The 20,219-nt window shown below is 43.5% G+C and overlaps 1 protein-coding gene across 5 annotated transcripts in view; it reads left to right on the top strand.

The window, feature by feature from the left end:
• Nucleotides 1-19,954, top strand: part of LOC135915292 (arginine/serine-rich protein PNISR) — a 33,330-nt gene extending 13,376 nt beyond the window's left edge. For all 5 annotated transcript variants that reach the window (XM_065448332.2, XM_065448331.2, XM_065448328.2 and 2 more), the window contains 6 exons: nt 275-466; nt 1,875-1,977; nt 6,415-6,471; nt 8,116-8,361; nt 16,417-17,137; nt 19,520-19,954. In XM_065448332.2, coding sequence (XP_065304404.2) covers nt 275-466; nt 1,875-1,977; nt 6,415-6,471; nt 8,116-8,361; nt 16,417-17,120 — 1,302 coding nt within the window. In that variant the 3' untranslated portion in view covers nt 17,121-17,137; nt 19,520-19,954. The remainder of the gene's footprint in view (nt 1-274; nt 467-1,874; nt 1,978-6,414; nt 6,472-8,115; nt 8,362-16,416; nt 17,138-19,519) is intronic.
• The last annotated feature ends 265 nt before the right edge of the window (nt 19,955-20,219 follow it).

The following is a 20,219-nucleotide window of genomic DNA, read 5'->3' as shown; positions in this document are numbered from 1 at the left end:
TTGCTGTATAACGTGACTTTTCAACAGAAAATGCAGTTTTGAATGATCACTTGTCCTGCCTCATTTTAGTGCTTGCGCTTGCGTCTCGCTTTATCTCACAGCATCTCTTTTTCTCAAAATGAGCTTTGACTGACTCACCTCTGTCGCCAGATTGCTACATTGCTTCATGGTGTAGCTTTCGACCAAGAGCTTGATGATGTGAATTGCATTCTTTGGTTGACTGATGTATTCAGATGGGAGGGGCATGTCTTTACTGGATTTTTTCCTCTTTTAGGATTCTGATTCTGAAGATGACAAGGATGCTGTTGACATGTTCAGTGAAGGTGGTCGTGCAAGGCTGTCACCAAAAAGTAATGGTGCTCCACCGCCGCCACCACTACGCGAATCCTCACCAGAGCCAGAGCCTGCGCGAACAAGAGAGGAGGATTTCAGATTTCAGACTCCTGAAGAGCAGCATCAGGAAATGGTAAGCTAATAAGGGACCAACCTCAATATTCATAATGGAGCCTCGAATTGTAAGTTATGTCTAGGCTCTACCAAATGGAGCATACCACGACCCCTCAGCTGAAGAAGGGACTGTGATTCAGTAATGCTCATACTCGTCAACTTTCAAGATTTTATTCTAAAATGTCTGTTTTGTGGAGCTTGTTAACAATTGTCGTATTGACACATATTTGTTTTATATTTTTCATTTGTATCCAGCTTAGGGTAAATCTTGTTTCAAAAAAGAATCCAAATACATTGCCCACCATTTTTTTTTTTTATATTGATAAATCTGACCTCAATTATCAAGCAGGCCCTTCTTGGATGAACATTTCTGTTTTTCCGTGACCCAGATCACTCTTGGTGTAGTTACAGAGCAGACTGCCTGTAGTCTCCTGACATAACTCTTATTTATGAACAGTCAACACCTTGAGTAATAAATTACCAAATTCTACTGTCGGCAGACCTGAGTGCTCCTGGGCAGTTCTTAGGGCGAGTTTCTTGAAAAATAGGTTTTTGGACCAGTGCAGTTGAGACATCTTTGCTTAGGCGTTGCCATGAGTGTCATTGAAGTGCTTTGATCGCATCAGACGAGGGGTTATGCTGTGATTTGTTTTCCTAAGTTGAGGTGTAATTTTGAGGGAAACAACTTTTTTGAATACGGGATTAAGGTAGCACAGAGTAATTTCATGGTAGATATGCAAAGACTGTGTGATGTTGAGAGAGCATGATATTTTTGAAACAATGTGTTCTTGTTCCTACTAGTTCAAAAGTGAAATTACTGACAATAATCATGGTACAGTTAGAAAAAGTGTTGGCAAAAGATGTGTGTTGAAGTACAGCTAGCATTCTTTCTTTTTTTTCTTTCTAAGTAGCAGAAGCTTGATGTGGGCGAGTTGGTTTTGCATACTTGAAGAGCGCTACAAAGACGCCTTGTCCGTCGTACATGTTCCTCTTTTAGTCCGCGCCTTCGTAGCGCTCTTTTCTTTTTTAGTAGCATGTGTGATCATGAGCCTGTATGATATTTGTCTCTTTATTAATTACCTTATTGTGTTGTTTCTCTAGCTTCTAAGTGGTAAACTGTCAACCAAACATGGAAATATTGCTGTTTCTTTAAAAATTTCATAAAATTTTTACTTGCACATCAAATTTCTGCGTCAAGTAATTTTAAAATGTGTGCTGCTATGGTAAACACTATCCTAAAGAAACCAGTTGAGTAGTTATAGTTTCGTACGATTAAAGAGGTTTGAAGCATTTTCTGAAGCCCCCTCCTTGATCTAACTGTGCATTAGTGTGTTATTACGCATGCAGCTGAAGTAATTGGTCATTACTGTAACCGACATTTGTAAGCACATGCTGTGTGCTAAGGAACAGCCCTGTGACTTTTTCAGATGCTGAAAGTGCGGAGGATGCTTACTGAGTTGTTGCTCGAAGTGACCAATGAAGAGATGCACTCCTTGTGCCAGGAGGTTTTCCAGAAAGCAGTCCTCAAAGGTAGCTTCAGTGTAGCATTGAAGTTGTGTGTAGCAATCATTGTGGAGCCGCTCTTGTGCATTTGTGAAGGATTTTATGCGCAATCAATTTTCAGAGTGCATCCTTCTTGGTTATTAGACCTAGCATTATTGCAGTACTCTTGCTTGTTTGTATGCAGTGGTGGAACAGCTGCACCAATTGCTCCCTCATGCTCCAAAACGACATTTAACGGAAAATTGCACCAAATGAAGCATGAGAATGAAAGCTGCCATTTGTAGATCCTGCCTTAGTTGTAAAACTGAAACCAAAAATTTTAACCACGCCACCATTGTCGTCGTCATTGTGAAAGTCAACAAAGTGGCCATTGCTATGAAAATAACCAATGCTGTTAGTTATCCATTTGCTGCTTCTGCAATTTTGTTGCATTTCTGACCAATGTTCCATATGTACTTCTGCTGTGCGGTCTTATCTTTTGTGCCCTTTGTGCTGTTGTTTGACAGCACTCATATCAGTGTGGAGCGGAGCTTGTTCAAGGAGGATGTTGAATAAAAAGGAGACTTGGATAATGTCTGGTCGCGCATTGTTCAGCATAGTTGTTGGCACTGCCACTTCATCTTGTAATATGTGTGCCCAACTGCTGACATATAGATTTCTTATGATTATGGACTTTCTTTGAAACTCTGCACGGTCGGAAAAGCAGATTCTGAGGTTGAATTTTTGATCAGCTTCACATGTTCCACGGCACATTTATATATAGTCAACATCCAATTTTTAGGACTCAGTAGGAACCGCAAGAACGTCTGAAAAATTGGGCAGTCGAAAACGAATGCATGCCTGTAACTGCCCTCAAGGGCTCAAATTGCCACGGCCACATTAGAAATAGCCTTGAAGGCCTGCCAGTACAAATGATTAGTGTCTCAGTGCTCCTAGTGTGACAGGTGACGGCGGGTGCTTGTGTGTTTATTTGGAACGCTTTTTATGTCATTTGACAGTGGCCCCTTCGCACTTTTGGTGTGCTTCACTGCAGAACAATGCATATGCTTTGCTGAGTAACACCGCTGTATTATGGCGAAGCTGACTTTCGGGAACCGGCATTATGCAATGTTTTAGATTCTTGCCGTCCTTTCTGCACCATCGGTGAGGATTATGAAAGCAGATAGGCGCCATTGCCAACAGTGGTGAATCCTTTAAATGAAAAACACGGCACTGAGCAGCAGGAAGCTTGACAGCGAACATCGAACCAGTTAGGCCTAATGACAGCATTGAGCAGATCGGTATGAGCAGATTAGTATGCGATAGCGCTGGTTCAAGGCTGTGAGATCATCAAAATGGCAGCAATGGTGGCTTAATTTAATACCGTTTTGAACGTGCTGTCACAGCAAAAAGTTTGAAAAATTAGGCAACAAAGGGTTTCAATGTCTGATATTTCAGGCATGCGAAAAAGTGGTCGTTCATTGTGTAAGGAGAGATTGAGACCACAGGGAGCTTTCCCAAAATGCCACTATGATATTGTCAGTAACTTCCGCGTGCGTTGGCACCAGACGCTGGCTTTACTGATGTTGTGCCAAGGCAGCTTTCTTGGCCCAGAGTCAAAACAACTGACCTTATTGGAATATTTGAAGCCAGTTGTCCAAGCATAACAGTTTACAGACATCCAGAAAGCGGACACTGCTACTTTCTGCACCATAATTAATCCTGGACTATTTCACATCAATAACAGAAACTGAACTGTGGAAGAGTGCAACTGTCACGTTTTTAGCAGATGCCCACAAATGACTTCAAGCTTGTACGATGGTGAGGCGAAAGTTTTACTATTGCGCAAGCTTGCAGCAAGTGTTTTTATCAAGCCGCGATCGCACTGAGATGCTGTCGGCTCGTATGCTGCCTTCTAAGGGCACCGTGCCTGGGCTTCTCGTGTCTTCTTTGAAGTGCCTATCATGTTGAGCAAGGCCACGATTAATATGCTGTGACCACATTGATCCATCAGTAACAGCGTCCTAAATGAGAAGGAAAAGGAAAGACCAGCTCACCTCTGCATGTGTGAGCCACAGTGAAGTGCCAGCGAGCAGTTGAGCAAGGGCAAGTGAGCGGTGATAGACAGAAAGAAGGGGTAGAGATAAGCAGCGAGCACAGCGTGGCATTTGGTTCAGCTAGTGAGTCGCAGCCGTGTGAAAAACGTGTGCAGGCGATGCTACGGAGTTGCCTTTTTCCTGATATTTTCAAAGTTTAGATTTCGAGATATCTTTTTTTTATATATACAGTCGCCGACCGTTTATTCGGACCTCACGGGGACTGCGGAAATGTCCGAATAAACAGGTGTCCGAAAAAGCAGATTATGAAAAAAAAAAGTGAAATCCTTTATTTCCACGCACTTATTCGGGCTCGGCAGTAGGCTTGAAATCGCGAATGCGCCGTTGCACGCTGTTCCGTTTACGCGCGATCAGATAAGCCTGAATCTCGGAGAGGGTCGTACGGTCACTATAGGCGGCTGAAAGCACAGTCACTGCTTGTACACGCTCCGCATGCGACGGCAGCGTAGCACATGGTGCGTCAACTTCCGACTCGGTCATCGTCCGGCGGTGCAGTAGAAACCTGACGAATGATCTCGCCGTCGTCGAGTTCTGCGCATGTCAGTACAGCAGTGTCAGCACCTGTGAAACTGTCAATGAGACGGTGTCCGGAATCGCAATGCAACCACTGCGCAAGTCTCGGCAGAACATTTTCCGCATCGGTAGGGAGCACATCGGAAGGCGACAAATCTTAGGCCTCCCGGCACCCGCTTGCCAGCATTCCGCAGCGCCGTCTGCGCGGGCACTGTCGGCGCCATTAGACACTTGACGAGATGTTTCCGTATGCCATGTTGGATCACCGAAAAGCAAACACCACCGTGCCGACACCAGTCACACAAGCGAAAAAACGCGGCATGCTTGCAGCGTCGTGCGCGAAGAAACAAATCAGCTGCTGGATTGTCTTGACATGGCTTACTAAGCTAAAACCGGAACTGCTGCAGAGCCTCTCTATCTAACCAGACAGAAACGATGATGATGAGCGTGGATTTCCATTAGCGCCACTTCGTGGGGCAGCAAGGAAGTTCCGTTCAAAACAAAAATGGCGTTCAGCAAGTCGAACCATGCACCGGTCAGAGTCGGTGCATGGTGCTCTCGACCGAGTTGGCTCAAGGAGTGTCCGAAAAATCAGACGAGAGGTTGCAAGGTGTCCGAACTTTCGGCAGTTGTTATACATTGTGGTCTATGGGGAGAATGGCGGTGCCGCGAAGCTGACCGAATAATCGGGCATGTCCGAATTTTCGGAGTCCGGAAAATCGGTCGGCGACTGTATATATCTTTTTTTTTCGAGATTTCGAAAAGCTTTTCGAGAGGAAAGGTGAAAAACACGGGGGCTGGCACCACAGGCAGACAAAAATGTTGACTTGTCCAGTATTTAGTGGTAAATAAGGGTATGTACTTGTCACTGACGACCAAAAGTGCTTGTCACTGTGCCAAATTATATTTTTGCCTGCGCCAAGACCTGCACACAAGGTCAAATGGCTGTTCCACCACTGGTATGGAAACTGTAAACTAAAAAACTAAACAGTAAATCTCTGAGTTCATCTTGATTAGATTATTTGACGATGTTGGACAAAGGCATTAACTTCTTGCATTAGGTATTATGTGGCAATATATTTTTTAAGTAGCAAGTGCACCTTAATTGCATCTGGAAAGCTTGCTTCACGAACCTCTGGCTTTGTGCCAAACAAAAAGCTAGCACCTATTTTTGTGCAGATGTCTGCTGACCCTCAATAATTTCGAGATCTATAATTTAGCAGAATGCTCCAGTAAGCAATAAGGTGAAAGTTTCTCTCTCACTGCGATAAGTGAAGCAGGCACAATAGTTAAGAGGAAATGAAAATATTAAAATTTGTGCAGGATTATTTATCACCTTTTTCAGTGCTGCACGTTGTATCAAGGCTGTGAGGAAGAGAGAATGAACACAATATGAAAGGACTGACTCTTTTTTTTCTTTTGCCTAAAATTTGTTGTAACTGCCTTTTTGTAATATAAGCTATTATTTAGCTGTAATGCTAGAATGTGGGACTGCATAATAATAGGAAGCCTGCATGTCATTTCTTTTTGGTGTGTGTGTGTGCGCGTGCATGTGTATGTGCGTGTGTACATGCATGCGCGTGTGTGTGTGTATGTGTGAGAGAGAGAGATATCATGTTTGTGGGACTTCATGGCTATGATATCAAGTGAGCTGAAATGTATGCAGTATAGCTGGTTCTTGACAGTCTGAGGAAAGTGACTGCAAATGTCTAGGCTGTGTTTTCAGAAACTGCGTTTGTGTTGACACATCTTGTCTTGTGTCTGTGAACAGGAGACTTGGTGTTCCCCTGTGTCTAGGTTGTGTTCTCTGTGTAGTGCACTAAAATGGTTCCCCTCTGCTGTATTGCTGCAAAAGCTCCTGCCCGCCAGCTCAGATCCTCCTCCGCTTTGGCAAATATTACCGGTGGATTGGGTAAGTACACTCTAGGCTGCTGTCAATGCAGCATGTTACATTTTGCAGGCTTATCTGGTGCATTCACACTTTGGGATTTGGTGTCGAGAAAAATGCTTCTTTTGTGTGTGCACTGCAATGCCATATATAGGCTTGTGTAAGGGCTCCACTTATTTGTTTTTTCCCCCCCAATTTAAGCAGAGTGTGTCACTTCAATTCAGTCCAATTTTTGGTCCATGAAAGCAAGAAAATAAAACACTTTTTTTGTCATAATAATGGCACACTATCCGGCCTTTGTTCACAGATGTGCCTGTTAATAGTCCATCTATATTTGCGTCGCTGCTAGGACACAGTTTGCGAGCACCCTTAAAAAGGCAGTCATCCTCATTGCTGTCAATCGCATTAGAAATGCGTGTAACCTACAGGTAATAATGATAATGTCTTAAGGCATTGTATGCCACATTTTCAAGATCCAGGAGCAGACATGCTGTTTGTTTGCCACCTTACTTTCTTCCCCCAAATTATGCGCTGCCAAGTTTGGGGTGTGCGGCCCTTACTCAAGTTTACTATACAGTATTTTTCAGGAGTGTGTACTGGGCTGAGTGAACATTCTGTCAGCCCCTACAGAAAAATATTGCGAAGTTCCACTACGCTTGCTGAATATTGAGAGCTCCTAAGCTTGGTGCATCAGCAATCAAAAAGGTTGGATAGTGCAGCAATTTTTCACTACAGGAAATATCAGTTTTCTGACACCAAACCCAACTGTGAACACCTTGTAGAGGAGTTCTGACCTCAGTTCTGGGCAAGTTTGCTGTTGCCTTGCCTTACACTTCAGTTGTTTTAACACGAAAATCACTCACTAGTCCGGTAGCAATCATTAAACTCTTAAGGTAAATGTGAGTGTGTTGGATAAGTTTTTCAAATATAGCTACAATCTATGTGCCAAAATATTATATGGTTTGGGTAATGCCTTAACAATGTTGCCAACGTGATACATGTGGATTACAGTTGAGAAAGTGGTTTCGGGGTAATATTTTATACGCCCAAGAGGTAAAAAAATAAAGCACACAAGAATTAATGGAGAATTCAGGGAGGCGCACCAACCCACCTCTTGTTTTTGCCTGGTTTCAATCTTTGGTGCCCTACCATTCTATTCTGTTACTTTCATTGTGAAGTTGCCCTGTAAATACAAAGAAATGATGGTTTCAAGTTTAGTCCTCACGTGGCATTACTTTATTCTTATGCTGCTCACAGATAACATATAAGGTGACTGGGAACCAGAAATAAGAGCAGTTGAAGGTGATACATCAACACTGTGCATATTGCTTACTGAGGGTACCATTTGCTATGAGAAAAGGCATATAGAATCATTTGCTGGGATTCCAAATGCAAGGAGCATCTTCTTGGAGCTGTCTCATTTTGTTCCTTATGTTTTCACAACATATAGTTGTTGAGTTTAATGACAGAAAAAGAACAGCATCAGAAATGTGGTTGGTTTCTGCAGTCGGGCAAGCATCTTGCTAGAATGTTTTGTGATGTTAAAGCAATTACTGTTCAGAAAGCAAGACCATTCAGGAGGTTGCAATCTTTCATTTATCTGTGTCTATTAAGGCCGGTAGTAGAGACATCTGATAAGCAGGGCTCCATGGGCATGACCATTCTCAGGCGGTATCAGCGGTTACGGCAGCGACAGCGAGTCGAGCAGTGGTGCTGAGAGCGGAGACGACTCTGAGGAAGAGCTGCAGCGCTCTATTCGTGACAAGCGGGCCGCGTTTGCCGAGTGGGAGCACCAGGTAGCTGAGGAACTCGACGAAGAGGACCGTCAGCATGAGCGCCGGCTGCAGCAGCAGCAGCAGCAGGCAGCTCAGAAGGTAACGGAAGACGGGGGCGTGCGTAACAGCAACAGGCCTGGTGAGTAGACTGGTTATTACTTCAATGCTGGCTTTGCAAGTTCAGTGGCCGGGGCTATGTGGGCAGTGCTTCTAAATAACACCACTTCTGAAAGGAAACTGGCAACAACTGCGTTTATCACTATTCTGCATTTTGATCTCATTTTATGCACCATGATGCATTCTGTTGCGTCACTGTAGACGAAAGCCTGTGTTGGCATGTTGTCTCCAACAGGAAGACAGAAGGGCATGTTAATAGGCTCATAGGAAAAAGTAATAATAATAATAAAGGGACATAAATGGTTGCACATTATTGCTGAATGCATGGCTTTTGTTGCATTGGTTTTCAATCCTTGTTTGTCACAGATGTGGAGGAATATAACTGTTTGAACAAAATGTGTTGCAAGTCCTCTCAAAATTGAATAAGTTTTTGCTAGGAGTTTGCGAATACTTGAATATTTGATTTTGATTGAATCTAATAGCGAACATTCAAATAATTTTATTTTCAAATCAAATATGTACTAATATTCGCCATTTTGAATGTTCAGTTTTTTTTTTAATGTTCAGTGAAATACCCTGCAGGGGTCGGTGCCTTGACATGCGAGGCTTTCCCATGGTGTACGATATCTTTCGGTTCGACCAGGTTGGTGGGACTGATTGAAACGATTAATGCAACATGGACAGAGAGAACAACAAAATCAGCGCGTATGGAAAGAACGAAATCGTGTGAAGATCGGGCCGATTAGCCACAGGAGGGCACACAGATCATATCGGATATTGTACAATAGAGTTTACGCATGCAGGTTCGTGCAGTTCACAAACTTGGCATGTGTGCTGACTTGCATCACATGAAGTTACCGTGGGCCTCCTGATTTGGCTACTACAGGTAGCAAACAATGATAAAACTGAAAGTGAAAGGGCACCCGTTTTTTACCATTGGCACTGACTGCAGTTGACCCGTGTGTCACCGATGACCGTGAGGACTGGTCACAAGTCAGATGATGTTAATGAATTGATGATAATCCGCAGAAACCAGTAGCTATCAAGATAGAAAAATCCTGTCTGTAAAAAACCGAAAAGCATTATATTCTTAGTGATAGAAGATGGCTGTTAAGCATAGTATGGCCAACTGTTAAACTGAATACCTCATTGGTATGTGGGACAAGATAACTCCCCCATTTATTGTATCGCAGAGAAAAATTGATTGATTTTATTCAACAGACTATCTACCGATAAAAAATGTTCTCCAGGCCTTCATATACAAACTGAGCTGTTATCGGTGCTGGCGTACTAATTCGACATTTACTTTATTTAGTAAGAGTAGATCATACTACACATCTTGGTTCCTAGGTACCTTAGTTATTGATAGCTAGCAACATTCTTATGTAATGTGAGTAGCCTCCCGAGCATGTGCAGCACCGTGTTTTTTTGCACAAAGTTTGTAAGCATAAAGTGCTGTGTTAAATTTTCTGATATTCAATATTCAGTTCGCTATTCGGCTTCTTTTTCTTCATACGATTCGATATTCGATTAGAAATCTATATTCAGGGCACACACACCCCGAGTTTTGGCCCATGGACTCAGCACTATCTATACCACAATTCATCATTTATATCTCAGGTCTGCATTACATGAACTCCTGTTGTGATGCGAAGCAGAATTTTGATCTGTGCCTTAGCAGTGAACCTCGTTGCTTAATACATAGAGTTTCTAAATAAATACCCTAGAGGGAAATGTCTACGGGGGCTTTCAGAAGTGTCTACGGGGGCTTTCATGAGCGTTGCCTCAACCTACATGGGAATGATGGGAAGTACAGGCTTCGGATTGACTTCGATCTTTAAACTAGTGGAGTTTGCTTGCAGTGCAGTAAACAAAGCTATACTCAAATATTATCGCATAAAATCCAATTTTATTTCTGCAGTATGTTATAGAATATACAACACGCTACATAAACTTTGTATGACTTGGAGATGGAAGCATGGTTTACTATGGTTTATCACCAGTACACATCAGGGTATGCATTCTTGTGCGATTCTGTTCCCGATTTGATGCCAGAGAAAAATTATTTATTTATTTTTGCAACAGCAATAACAACTGTGCATGTACTTATATAAAATACTCGTCAAGTATTTATTGAAATAAAAATGTTGTATTGTGAGAAAGTGTTGCGCCCTTGAGCGGAATGCTACAAGTGTCGTCTGCTACGACGCCTGCTCGCTGCAAACGCAAGACTTTTCTCACAGATGACGGGCACTTGCGAACTCTCTCGCTCTTTCGAAAGGCTGCGTCGGCTGTCACGATTGCTGAATGTCTTCAAGTACTTTTAAGCACATCTGCTGCAGTGCTAGCTAGGACGCTAGTGGCCTCTTAGGAATGTGCTTCATCATATTTTATATTGACGTACCGCTTCCGAAGCGTTATGGCGTGGCTTTGCACTTATCCATTTTGCGACACTAGATGGTAGGAAGCAGCAACCTTTCCTGCCACAAGTAAGTTTGTGTTCTCAAAGTCCTAAAACACGCATTTCAATGAGCATATAAACGAGCAATGCATAAGGAAGCCCTCAATAAAATTTGATTGTCAAGCCACTAGAAGTACAACTGTCTTGTATCAGTGGTGCCTTCTTTTTCCTATCCTGAATTTTCATAAAGCACGTAGCGCTACAGCGCCAACCTAACACACTTAACAAGCCAAGGTCCAAACGGTCAAAACATGTTCTTTCAACGTTTACAATGCCGTCGCTTTCTCGTCATGTCTTCAACACCACACCGCGACACAAACATCGTCCCAGCCACTGGCCCAGCGCGCTATCGCCACTTCGAGCAACATAGCAAAGGCAGAGAGCTTTGCGTTGCACTATAGGCTATAGGTTATAGCAATTGCACTTGGAGCAAAATCAAAACTGCCAAAAAAATACTTGTAGACTAGTTCGCCAGTCAACAAAATGCCAATCCGAAGCCTGTACTTCCCATCATTCCCATGATGGTTGAACGATCGCAGCGCCAGATTTCCCTCTAGGTATATAGTCGCTGACCGTTTATTCGGACCTCACGGGGACTGCGGAAATGTCCGAATAAACAGGAGTTCGAAAAAGCAGATTAAGAAAAAAAAAATGAAATCCTTTATTTCCACGCACTTATTCGGGCTCGGCAGTAGGCTTGAAGAAATCGTGAATGCACCGTTGCACGCTGTTCCGTTTACGCGCAATCAGATAAGCCTGAATCTCGGAGAGGGTCGTATGGTCACTATAGGCGGCTGAAAGCACAGTCACTGTTTATGCACGCTCCGCATGCGACGGCAGCGTAGCATATGGTGCGTCATCTTCCGACTCAGAGTCATCGTCCGGCGGTGCAGCAGAAACCTGACGAATATCTCGAGTTCTGCGCATGTCAGTACAGCAGTGTCAGCACCTGTGAAACTGTTAAATGAGATGGTATCCGGAATCGCAATGCAACCACTGCGCAGGTCTCTGCAGAACATTTTCGCGTCAGTAGGGAGCACACCGGAAGGCGACAAATCTTAGGCCTCCCGGCACCCGCTTGCCGGCATTCCCCAGCGAAGTCTGCGCGGGCACTGTCGGCGCCATTAGACACTTGATGCGATGTTTCCGTACGCCGCGTTGGATCACCGAAACCTCGACACAGCACACAAAGCAAACACCACCGTGCCGACACCAGACGCACAAACGAAAAACGTGGCCTGCTCGCAGTGTCGTGCGGGAAGAAACAAATCAGCTGCTGGATTGTCTTGACATGGCTTACTAAGCTGAAACCGGAACTACTGTAGAGCCACTTATCAAACCAGGCAAAAACGATGATGATGAGCGGGGATTTCCAGTAGTGCCACTTCGTGGGGCAGCAAGGAGGCTCTGCTCAAAACAAAAATGGCGTTCAGCAAGTCGAACTATGCGCCGGTCATAGTCCGTGCCTGATGCTCTCGATTGAGTTGGCTCAAGGAGTGTCCGAAAAATCAGACGAGCGGTTGCAACGTGTCCGAACTTTCGGCAGTTGTTATACATTATGGTCTATGGGGAGAATGGTGGTGCCGCGAAGCTGACTGAATAATCGGGCATGTCCGAATTTTTGGAGTCCGGAAAATCGGTCTGCGATTGTACTAATATGAAACTCAATGACTTAATATGATGGTAGAAAGGCGATGGGTAACACAGATGCATAACTGCTACTTGAACTTCCTTGGCCATATGCTGGCTCTGCATTCCCTGCTTATCTGTGTCAAGTTTATATGTGGTGTGAAATTGCTAGAACATGCAAAGCTGGCAGGTGGACAGTATGGCAAAGGCACAGTTAAAACTTGATCTAACGAAACCTTATTTTACAAAGTTCGCGATATAACTAACAAATTTCCATTCCCCAGCAAGTACCCATAAGGTTCACTGTTGTCATCAACCCTAATTAAAGAAACTAGCTTGAATTAACATGATTTAATGAAGCTTTTCCAGAAGTAAATGAGTAAAAAAAGCTGCGATTTCTTTCTAATTTCGATGCAGGCAGGTTTTTCTTATAGTGTGCACTCTAATGCTATCGCGTTAAAACATCTAGGCACCATAGTCACAGCCCTACCTTTATTTTGATGAGGCTACACGTTGTGCCCATGCATGGAACAATGGACTCAGCAGTCGCTAGCATTCTTATGTACTAGATGGCGCTAGGGGTGGCGGTAGTTGGGCCACCTTTGCAGACATTTTGCACGTGCAGGCATGGGTTAGTGGCAAATGAAATGCTGCGGTACATTTTGGGCGTTGCTACATTACAACTTTAGATTTCAAAGGACCGAAAAATCCCTTAGTCAATTTCCTGAACTTCCCGATTTAATAAAATAATTCTAGTGTGGTCATCACTTCGTTAAAATGAGTTTCAACTGTATTGGTAAACAGTGGCACTTCTTGGAATAAGACCATTTGCTCTTTACCATTAAAAGGGCCCCTGAAACTTTTTTAGTTGTACCAGAGAGGATGGCTTAGAACACTTTCCCTCACAAAAGTATAAAATTCTACCCTTATTTGTGAACACGCGGCCACCTCCTTCAAATTGTATTTTGTGCTGTTGCAGCTATGTACTGCTTCCTTAGGCAGTAAGTCATCCAGAGGTACTAGTGCTGTCTAACTGTGAACATGGCCAGCTGTATAATATCAGCCAAATAAAGCAAAATGGCCCACTGTATGTGTGTTTGCACGCATGGAAGGTGGGCAGGAGGCCCCTTGGCAAACCATGTAGCTGTACATTGAATACCAGCGTAATCCCTGCCAAGTCATTCATTTATATGCTTATAGGCAGTGTGCTGCAGGGTAGTCTTTTACCAGCTCACCATTGTAAATAGGATAGGAAGAGTAAAGCAAAGTTCACAGCAGCAGGCCTCTATGGCAGTCTTTCTTTTTTTTATGTATTTGCCTATTGTATGTCCATTGGAACAAGCTGTGCAACTTTAGTTTTTTTTTTTCCTTTGTAAAACTGTGGTATGCTGCTCTTGGTAGCAGAAACTTCAAAATTCCTCAAGCAAAACAATTTTCCAGACATGCTGCACAGATTTCATGTGTAAACACCTGTTATTTACATTTCATTGTGAGCAATCATGGTTGTATTGAAGATCCTTGAAAATAACATATAGACAAAGAAAATGTCGGCAGTATTATATTTGCTAAAATTTCAGTGTTTGATGTGAGGTAGGTACAGCAGCGCTGACAAGTGAAATGTGACAGAGTAGCATTCAAATGCTTTCTGCGTGGCTGCAAATAACCATTATGCAGCAGTGATAATGGCCTGTAAGACTAATGCTGTCAACATAGATGTTTAGTTTGTGAAAAGAAAAAGGCAGAAGTGTAGGGAACCATGCCAGCACATGTAAATTAGGGCATTGATCTTATTTTCTATCACATGAAGAACCAATTTCAATTTCAATGTAAGAAATTAAGGAAAAAATTAGGGATATGCGAAAATAAAATTTTCAATTTTGAAGCAAATTCAAATGGTGAAAACCAAGTGCGAGTTGAATTGAATTTTTTTTTTTTCAAATAAGAATAATTTTGGTTTTCCAGAATCTTTTTTCGCTAACCAGAGGTGCAAAAAGAAACTGGGTTTATTGCACAGCGAGTAATGTACAGGAAGATTCTGCTTTGTGATCAACAAAATTCTCTATTGCAGCACTTTTGCTTGACAGTATCAAAAATGCAGTTATTTAATGTTTTTGTGGAGGAAGGGGGATAGCTACTTGACATGTTCAGGCAGAGGCGACACCCTCGACCTGGTATTGGCAGTTGTCCCTTCACGAGTCAAACCGACAGTAGGCACCATGCTTACACCACCACTCGCTTACACCATCACTCACATGGATCTTCTTTCTGGCCCAAAATTTCATCATGTGCATATATCTCAACCTGCGCTTGTGACAGTAAAATTTGTTGCCACAAGCAAGTGAAAATTGCAGGTGGTTGATGAGCCTTTGAAAGTCTTTCCACAGTGCTGATGTGGAAAGGAGCCTCTTCAGAAGCTTTCATTGTTTGGAACATGCCTTGGTTTCTGGTTGTTGAACTTTTTCTTGCGTCTTCTAAAGCCAGATTTTTAACCCAGTTTGCCGTTGAAATGTCTCATCCTTGTGGTACTCAACTACTCTTGACTGAGGGTCTAAAGACATTGCCCAGTTCACGACTTTGTCAAATTTGTAGTTGGAAACCATGTTTTCAGACACTTGGTCAAATTAATAGTAGACGGATGTTTCCACCTGGCGGCTGGTGGTGTCCAGATACATGAGGAGGCAACACAGTTTGGGTACTTACAGGGGCCCATCTGCCCCTCGGGCTTGGTGAAATAACATATTCTGTGGGTAGCATACGCTGCTGTGAACATCTCAGCCAAGTTTTGCTGTTGTACGCGGTGCATGGAGCTCGCAAGTGAATGGCGAAGTCAACTTTCTCTCAAAGGCTATCTTTTCAACAGAAAACCCTGTCCTCACTCTCTTCTAGGTGCAATATTTTGTCATTCCCTTAGACGGCTGCTATTGGCTGATAGCTGACATCAAACTGCAGTCAGCTGCATACCACGGCCGCCATGGAGTGCCGCCATGAGTCCCCTGGCTCAGCGCACTGCAGCTCGCTGAGGACAACCGCGTTTGGCCTATGTTTAGCGCATCGTAGGCACCAAAGGGGAAAGTCGTGTCATCTATGTTAACATTCAAAATGAAATTTGAACCGTGCGCCACGGTGACATTTAGAAGGCAGAGCGTTGCGGGCACACCCCACTGCGCCGTTGCCTTCACAGTGCAAGACATTGAAGAAAGAATGGGAGCACATCGGAGGCCATGTTTGATTGCCAATAACTCCACTTCTACAGAACCTACTGAGTTGCTTTTTGCGGCAAAGTATTTCTGAGATAGCCCATTTTCACTTTAAATTCTTTTCTCTACTTCGATGAAAAGTGGTTGAGGGCGCCTTTAAGCTGATATGTCAAAAGGGCCGCCGTGACAATGCCCCCTTCTTAATTTTGATATGTTTCACTGCATGGCAAATGTGCTTCACCACAACAGCCTGTATGTTTGGCGCATAACACAGCTGTACGGCGACGAAGCCGCCTTTAAGCTTTTACAACAGCAATGTTTAGGAGTTCGAATATTTCGAATAGGAAAAGTGTCCTACGAATCAAATATTCTCACACCGTTAGAAAAAATTGATATGAACATGTTTGTCTTGCCTTAGCATTGCAACAGTGGCTGAATGCCTACACCACCATCAGAATTTTCTTTTTTCTGTGGTGGTGGCCCTTTTCCTTTAACCTTAAAATTTTAACAGTGTGTGAGGTTGCCACTGGTATGAAAAAATGTTTATGGTTCTGCATGACTCACTGGCATAAAATTTACCGTCATGCGCCACTTTACACATTGCATGAAAGGATGCTCAATGGTGGTACAACTGCAGCAACTTCTGCAAATTAGTGCGCAATAAATGTTGCTGTAACTCTTGAGTTTAACAACACTGTGGATTAACTCCATGTTTTTGTATCTCTTGTTTAGCATCTTGCGAACATAACCTACGCGGAAGATTAAGTAATCGTTATGGTTGTATTTGTAGCCGAGAAGAGTTCTACCGACGCTTTAGACACCGGCTCGCCTAGAGAGGTCGTCCACGAGGAGACTGCAGTGCCTGATGACAACGAGGAAGAACAAGAAAGTGCTGGAGACACTCCGCAAGAAGGCTGGAGCCCACCACAGATGCAAGTTCCAGACGAAAAGGTCAACGACAAAAGCAGCAGCACTTCTTCTCCTGAGCACAATTCTTCTGAGACGGACGATAGGCAGCACGAGGACACCTCCTCGTCAAGGAGAGATTGGGAGAAGAGCTCAAGGCGCGAGTCAGTAAAGTCATCATCAGAGAAAACAAGTGTAAGCAAAAAGCGACACGACAGAAGGAGCCGCAGCTCTTCCCATCGAAGGAAAAGTCGGAGTCGTTCCCGAGACAAAAAGGATAAGCGGCGGTCCCGACATTACCGCAGCAGCAGCAGCTCTAGCCACAGCCGTAGCAGTAGCCGGAGACGAACCAAACGACGGAGCCGATCAAGGGAAAGAAAAGACAGGCACAGGCGTCGGAGAAGTAGCAGCACAAGCCACTCCAGAAGCCGCAGTCGAAGCCATGGCCGACGAAGGAGTCGCTCAAGGAGTGCAAAGCGCTCGAGCCGTAGAAAAGATAGGAGTCGGAGCCGAAGTCGGAGGCGCAGACACAGCTCTGAAAGCGCAGGGTCGGGTAAGAGGTCCAGTCGCAAAAACAGAGACCGATGAGACGTGACGTGTTACAGGTGCAGTACGCCTTTTCCTTACTTCTCATTTGAGTGCCTTTGTTCCTCAAAAACAATTTTTTCATTAGTTGCATTCAGTTCATTAAATGGCTTTCTTATTTTGCTGCAAAAATGAGGCCACAAAGTATTATCGAACACAGACTAAAGAGCAATATATATATCTTTTATAATATTTGTTTGTTTAAAAAGGCTCACGTAAATACTTAACTGTTGCTATGAACTGTGGACAGTCATGGACAAGAAGTTGCCTGTGTAAGACAGGGAAAACATGTCTGTTGTAAGTTATTCTGAGCTACCAGACATTTCACGAAAACAAAAACAAGAAAACCCATCACCTAACACTTGAGGTAAATGTTTTCAGTGCTTGTTCAATGGATAACTGAATGGTTGACAAAGCTCTGCTAAAAGTACCGCTTGCTAAAAGTAATAGCAATATGTAAATTAAATGTGCTAAATTGGAGAAAAAAAAAACGTGCCTTTTTTTGTCTGTGTAGTTTTAACAGCGCAAATCAAAACTTTTGTCCGCAATTCCTTTTGATTACATATTTGCAGTCCTTTAGTGAAAGGCTGTTATGGCAAAGCCCTAGGATAGGTTGCCATTTTTAGATTGATCTTATAGTGTTGAGGGATGCTGATAGCAGACATTTACTTAGACTAGACTGGTATATTATACCTTCTCAAGACAGCCTCTCAGTACAAAGAGCTTAGTATTAGCTTGAAGGATTGCAACTGTGCACCGAATATGCTTTCTAAGCTTTTCTGGCTTGCAAACTCCAGCAGCAGACGTAAAATCATGGCATTCTCTTTGCATGCAACTGCTAAATGTGAGCGAGCGCCATGCACAGTTGCCAGCACCAAGAGCAGAACCATCAAACAAACAAGAATGAATCTCGTAATCACGGCATATAGCCTAGACGGGAACAAGAACAAGATGTACAAACAGTACAGCAAATGAGAAGAATTAGGGGATCCGAGGGGCTAAATTTTTTGTTAGTCACAATATAGGGGAAGTTGTGTGTCACGAATAGGGGAACTATATTGTTATATTTATTTTAAATGGATAAATAACCAGGTAAAGGGAAATGAAAGTGGATGAAAAAATAACTTGCTGCAAGTCGGACTGAACCTACATACCACATATTACGTGTGTGGTGCTTTACCAATTATTAAGCTACCATGCACCATCTCGGGCCACTGTCTTGGGTTAGCCCTGGGAGTGTTAGCCAGTGCTGACAAGATCGTTTGACAGCCATAGCCAGTCAACGCCCAAGGAAATGCGAGGACTGAAAGATGAATAAATGGATATGGCTGATGCACTCAATCTGTTGTTGGCAACTGAATTACATATCATGGCTTGTACAGTGTTAAAGAAGTACAGTCGCTGAGCAACAATTTGGACATTGATAATTCGGACAGCTCCACAGCACCGTCACTGGCCCCATCGTATGTTGCGTGATAATTCGGACTCTAAATGCATGGCCATATGCTAATTTGGCTGCCAAGTCGAGCAGAAATGACAATATTTTCGTTTTGATAGCTTGCCAGCATGGTGGTTGGCCATGTCTCTGGCAACCAAGTTTACAGTGACAACCGGTGATCAAGTCTGAAAGATTTCTGCTTTTATTTCACCTGTTGTGGTAGCTCAATGGCTACGATATTCTACTGGTGAGGGCAGTGCCATGGGCTTGGTTCTCAGCCATGGCCATTTTTGAGCTCAGCATTTTGAAGCAAATGAGCACACCAGCAAATTTGCTCCTGCTTTCTTCATGCATTGTGCATCCTTTCCCATAGTGGCAGCAGTTGCAGACTCCAAGTAAACTAAGTAAGTGTTGATGTTTTAGAATGATATATAAAAGAGGGCCTAGTTTTCGTTGAAAGTTCCATATTTTGAAACTGTGTATCAAAACATCAACACAATGTGCAAACTTTTTTCTATATTTTGCGTTTTCAAAACATGCCAATACGTCAGCTATGTACGATGAACAAACTCCTCCTACCAGCACCAAATTTGCCGCTGTAGCTCAGTGGCAATAAAACTCAATAGTAGCTCAGCGGAACAGAAACCGCAACGTCTTGCTTTAGAAAGGCGTCGCGGGTTCTATTCCCGGCTGCAATGACCGCATTTGACCGCAAACCGCAAAAAAATGCCAGGTGGTCAAAATGAATATGGTGTCCTCCACTACAGCATCCCTCATAACCCTCTGTGCAGTTTTTGGATGTTAAGCCCCAATTTGTTTATATTGCCGCCATGCCAAAAGGTACTTATTTTCTGGGCCTAGTGGTTCAAAATGTTTACAGGTGGTTTCCAGCACTCTGGTAGCTCCCTCTCTCTCTCTCTCCAGCCCTGGAGCTTGAGGGGTATGCTTTGTGTTCCATTTACAGGTGCAGACGCGATGTGCACTTCTTCCTGTGGAAAGTCCTCATACACACTCAAGGGCGCAGCGTTGCGAGCACGCTGGTCAAGTATGATTTCCTCTTGTGAATAGTAGGGGCATTGTGTACAGAAGTTGCAGTGTGCGGTACTGCAGCCACATTAAAAAAAAAAATCCTACTGGTGAATGCTCAGTGAGGAACTCTGTCCACCAACCAACCTCCCGTCCTTCCTCCCTGCACTGTGTTGTCAAATGTGTAAATAGAACGGGGCTTTGAAAAGCCTCGCCCATCAATCAATCTATCACTCAGCCAAGTTTACTTTGCACAAGCACTTCTCCTCATTCACTCAGTCCTGCTCTTCGCGCCCAATAAAACTGCATTTGCCACATTTGGTTTCTTGTGGATTGCGTTCTGCTGCAAATAAACTTTGCCAATGTTGTTTACTGTGCTTTAGCAGTTGTCCTTTATATTTGTGCTGCGAACATCACTAGTCTCAACAAAATCAGCTTTGTGGTGTGGATTGATATAACTTGTAAGTCAAGGCTTGCACAACTCAAAACCAACGGAGGGCCAAAATTTATCTTTTATGGGAGCCACATGGGTTACCTCTATAGAGGGAGGTGTAGCATCTTTTGCTTGCAGAAAGGCAGTCTGTTTGGTGTCATTTGCTGTCCTTGGCATGACATTTTAATGTCACATTGGTCCTTGA

Source organism: Dermacentor albipictus, chromosome 5 (assembly GCF_038994185.2).
Source record: "Dermacentor albipictus isolate Rhodes 1998 colony chromosome 5, USDA_Dalb.pri_finalv2, whole genome shotgun sequence".
Classification (NCBI taxonomy): domain Eukaryota; kingdom Metazoa; phylum Arthropoda; class Arachnida; order Ixodida; family Ixodidae; genus Dermacentor; species Dermacentor albipictus.
This window is presented reverse-complemented; position numbering and strand designations above follow the sequence as displayed.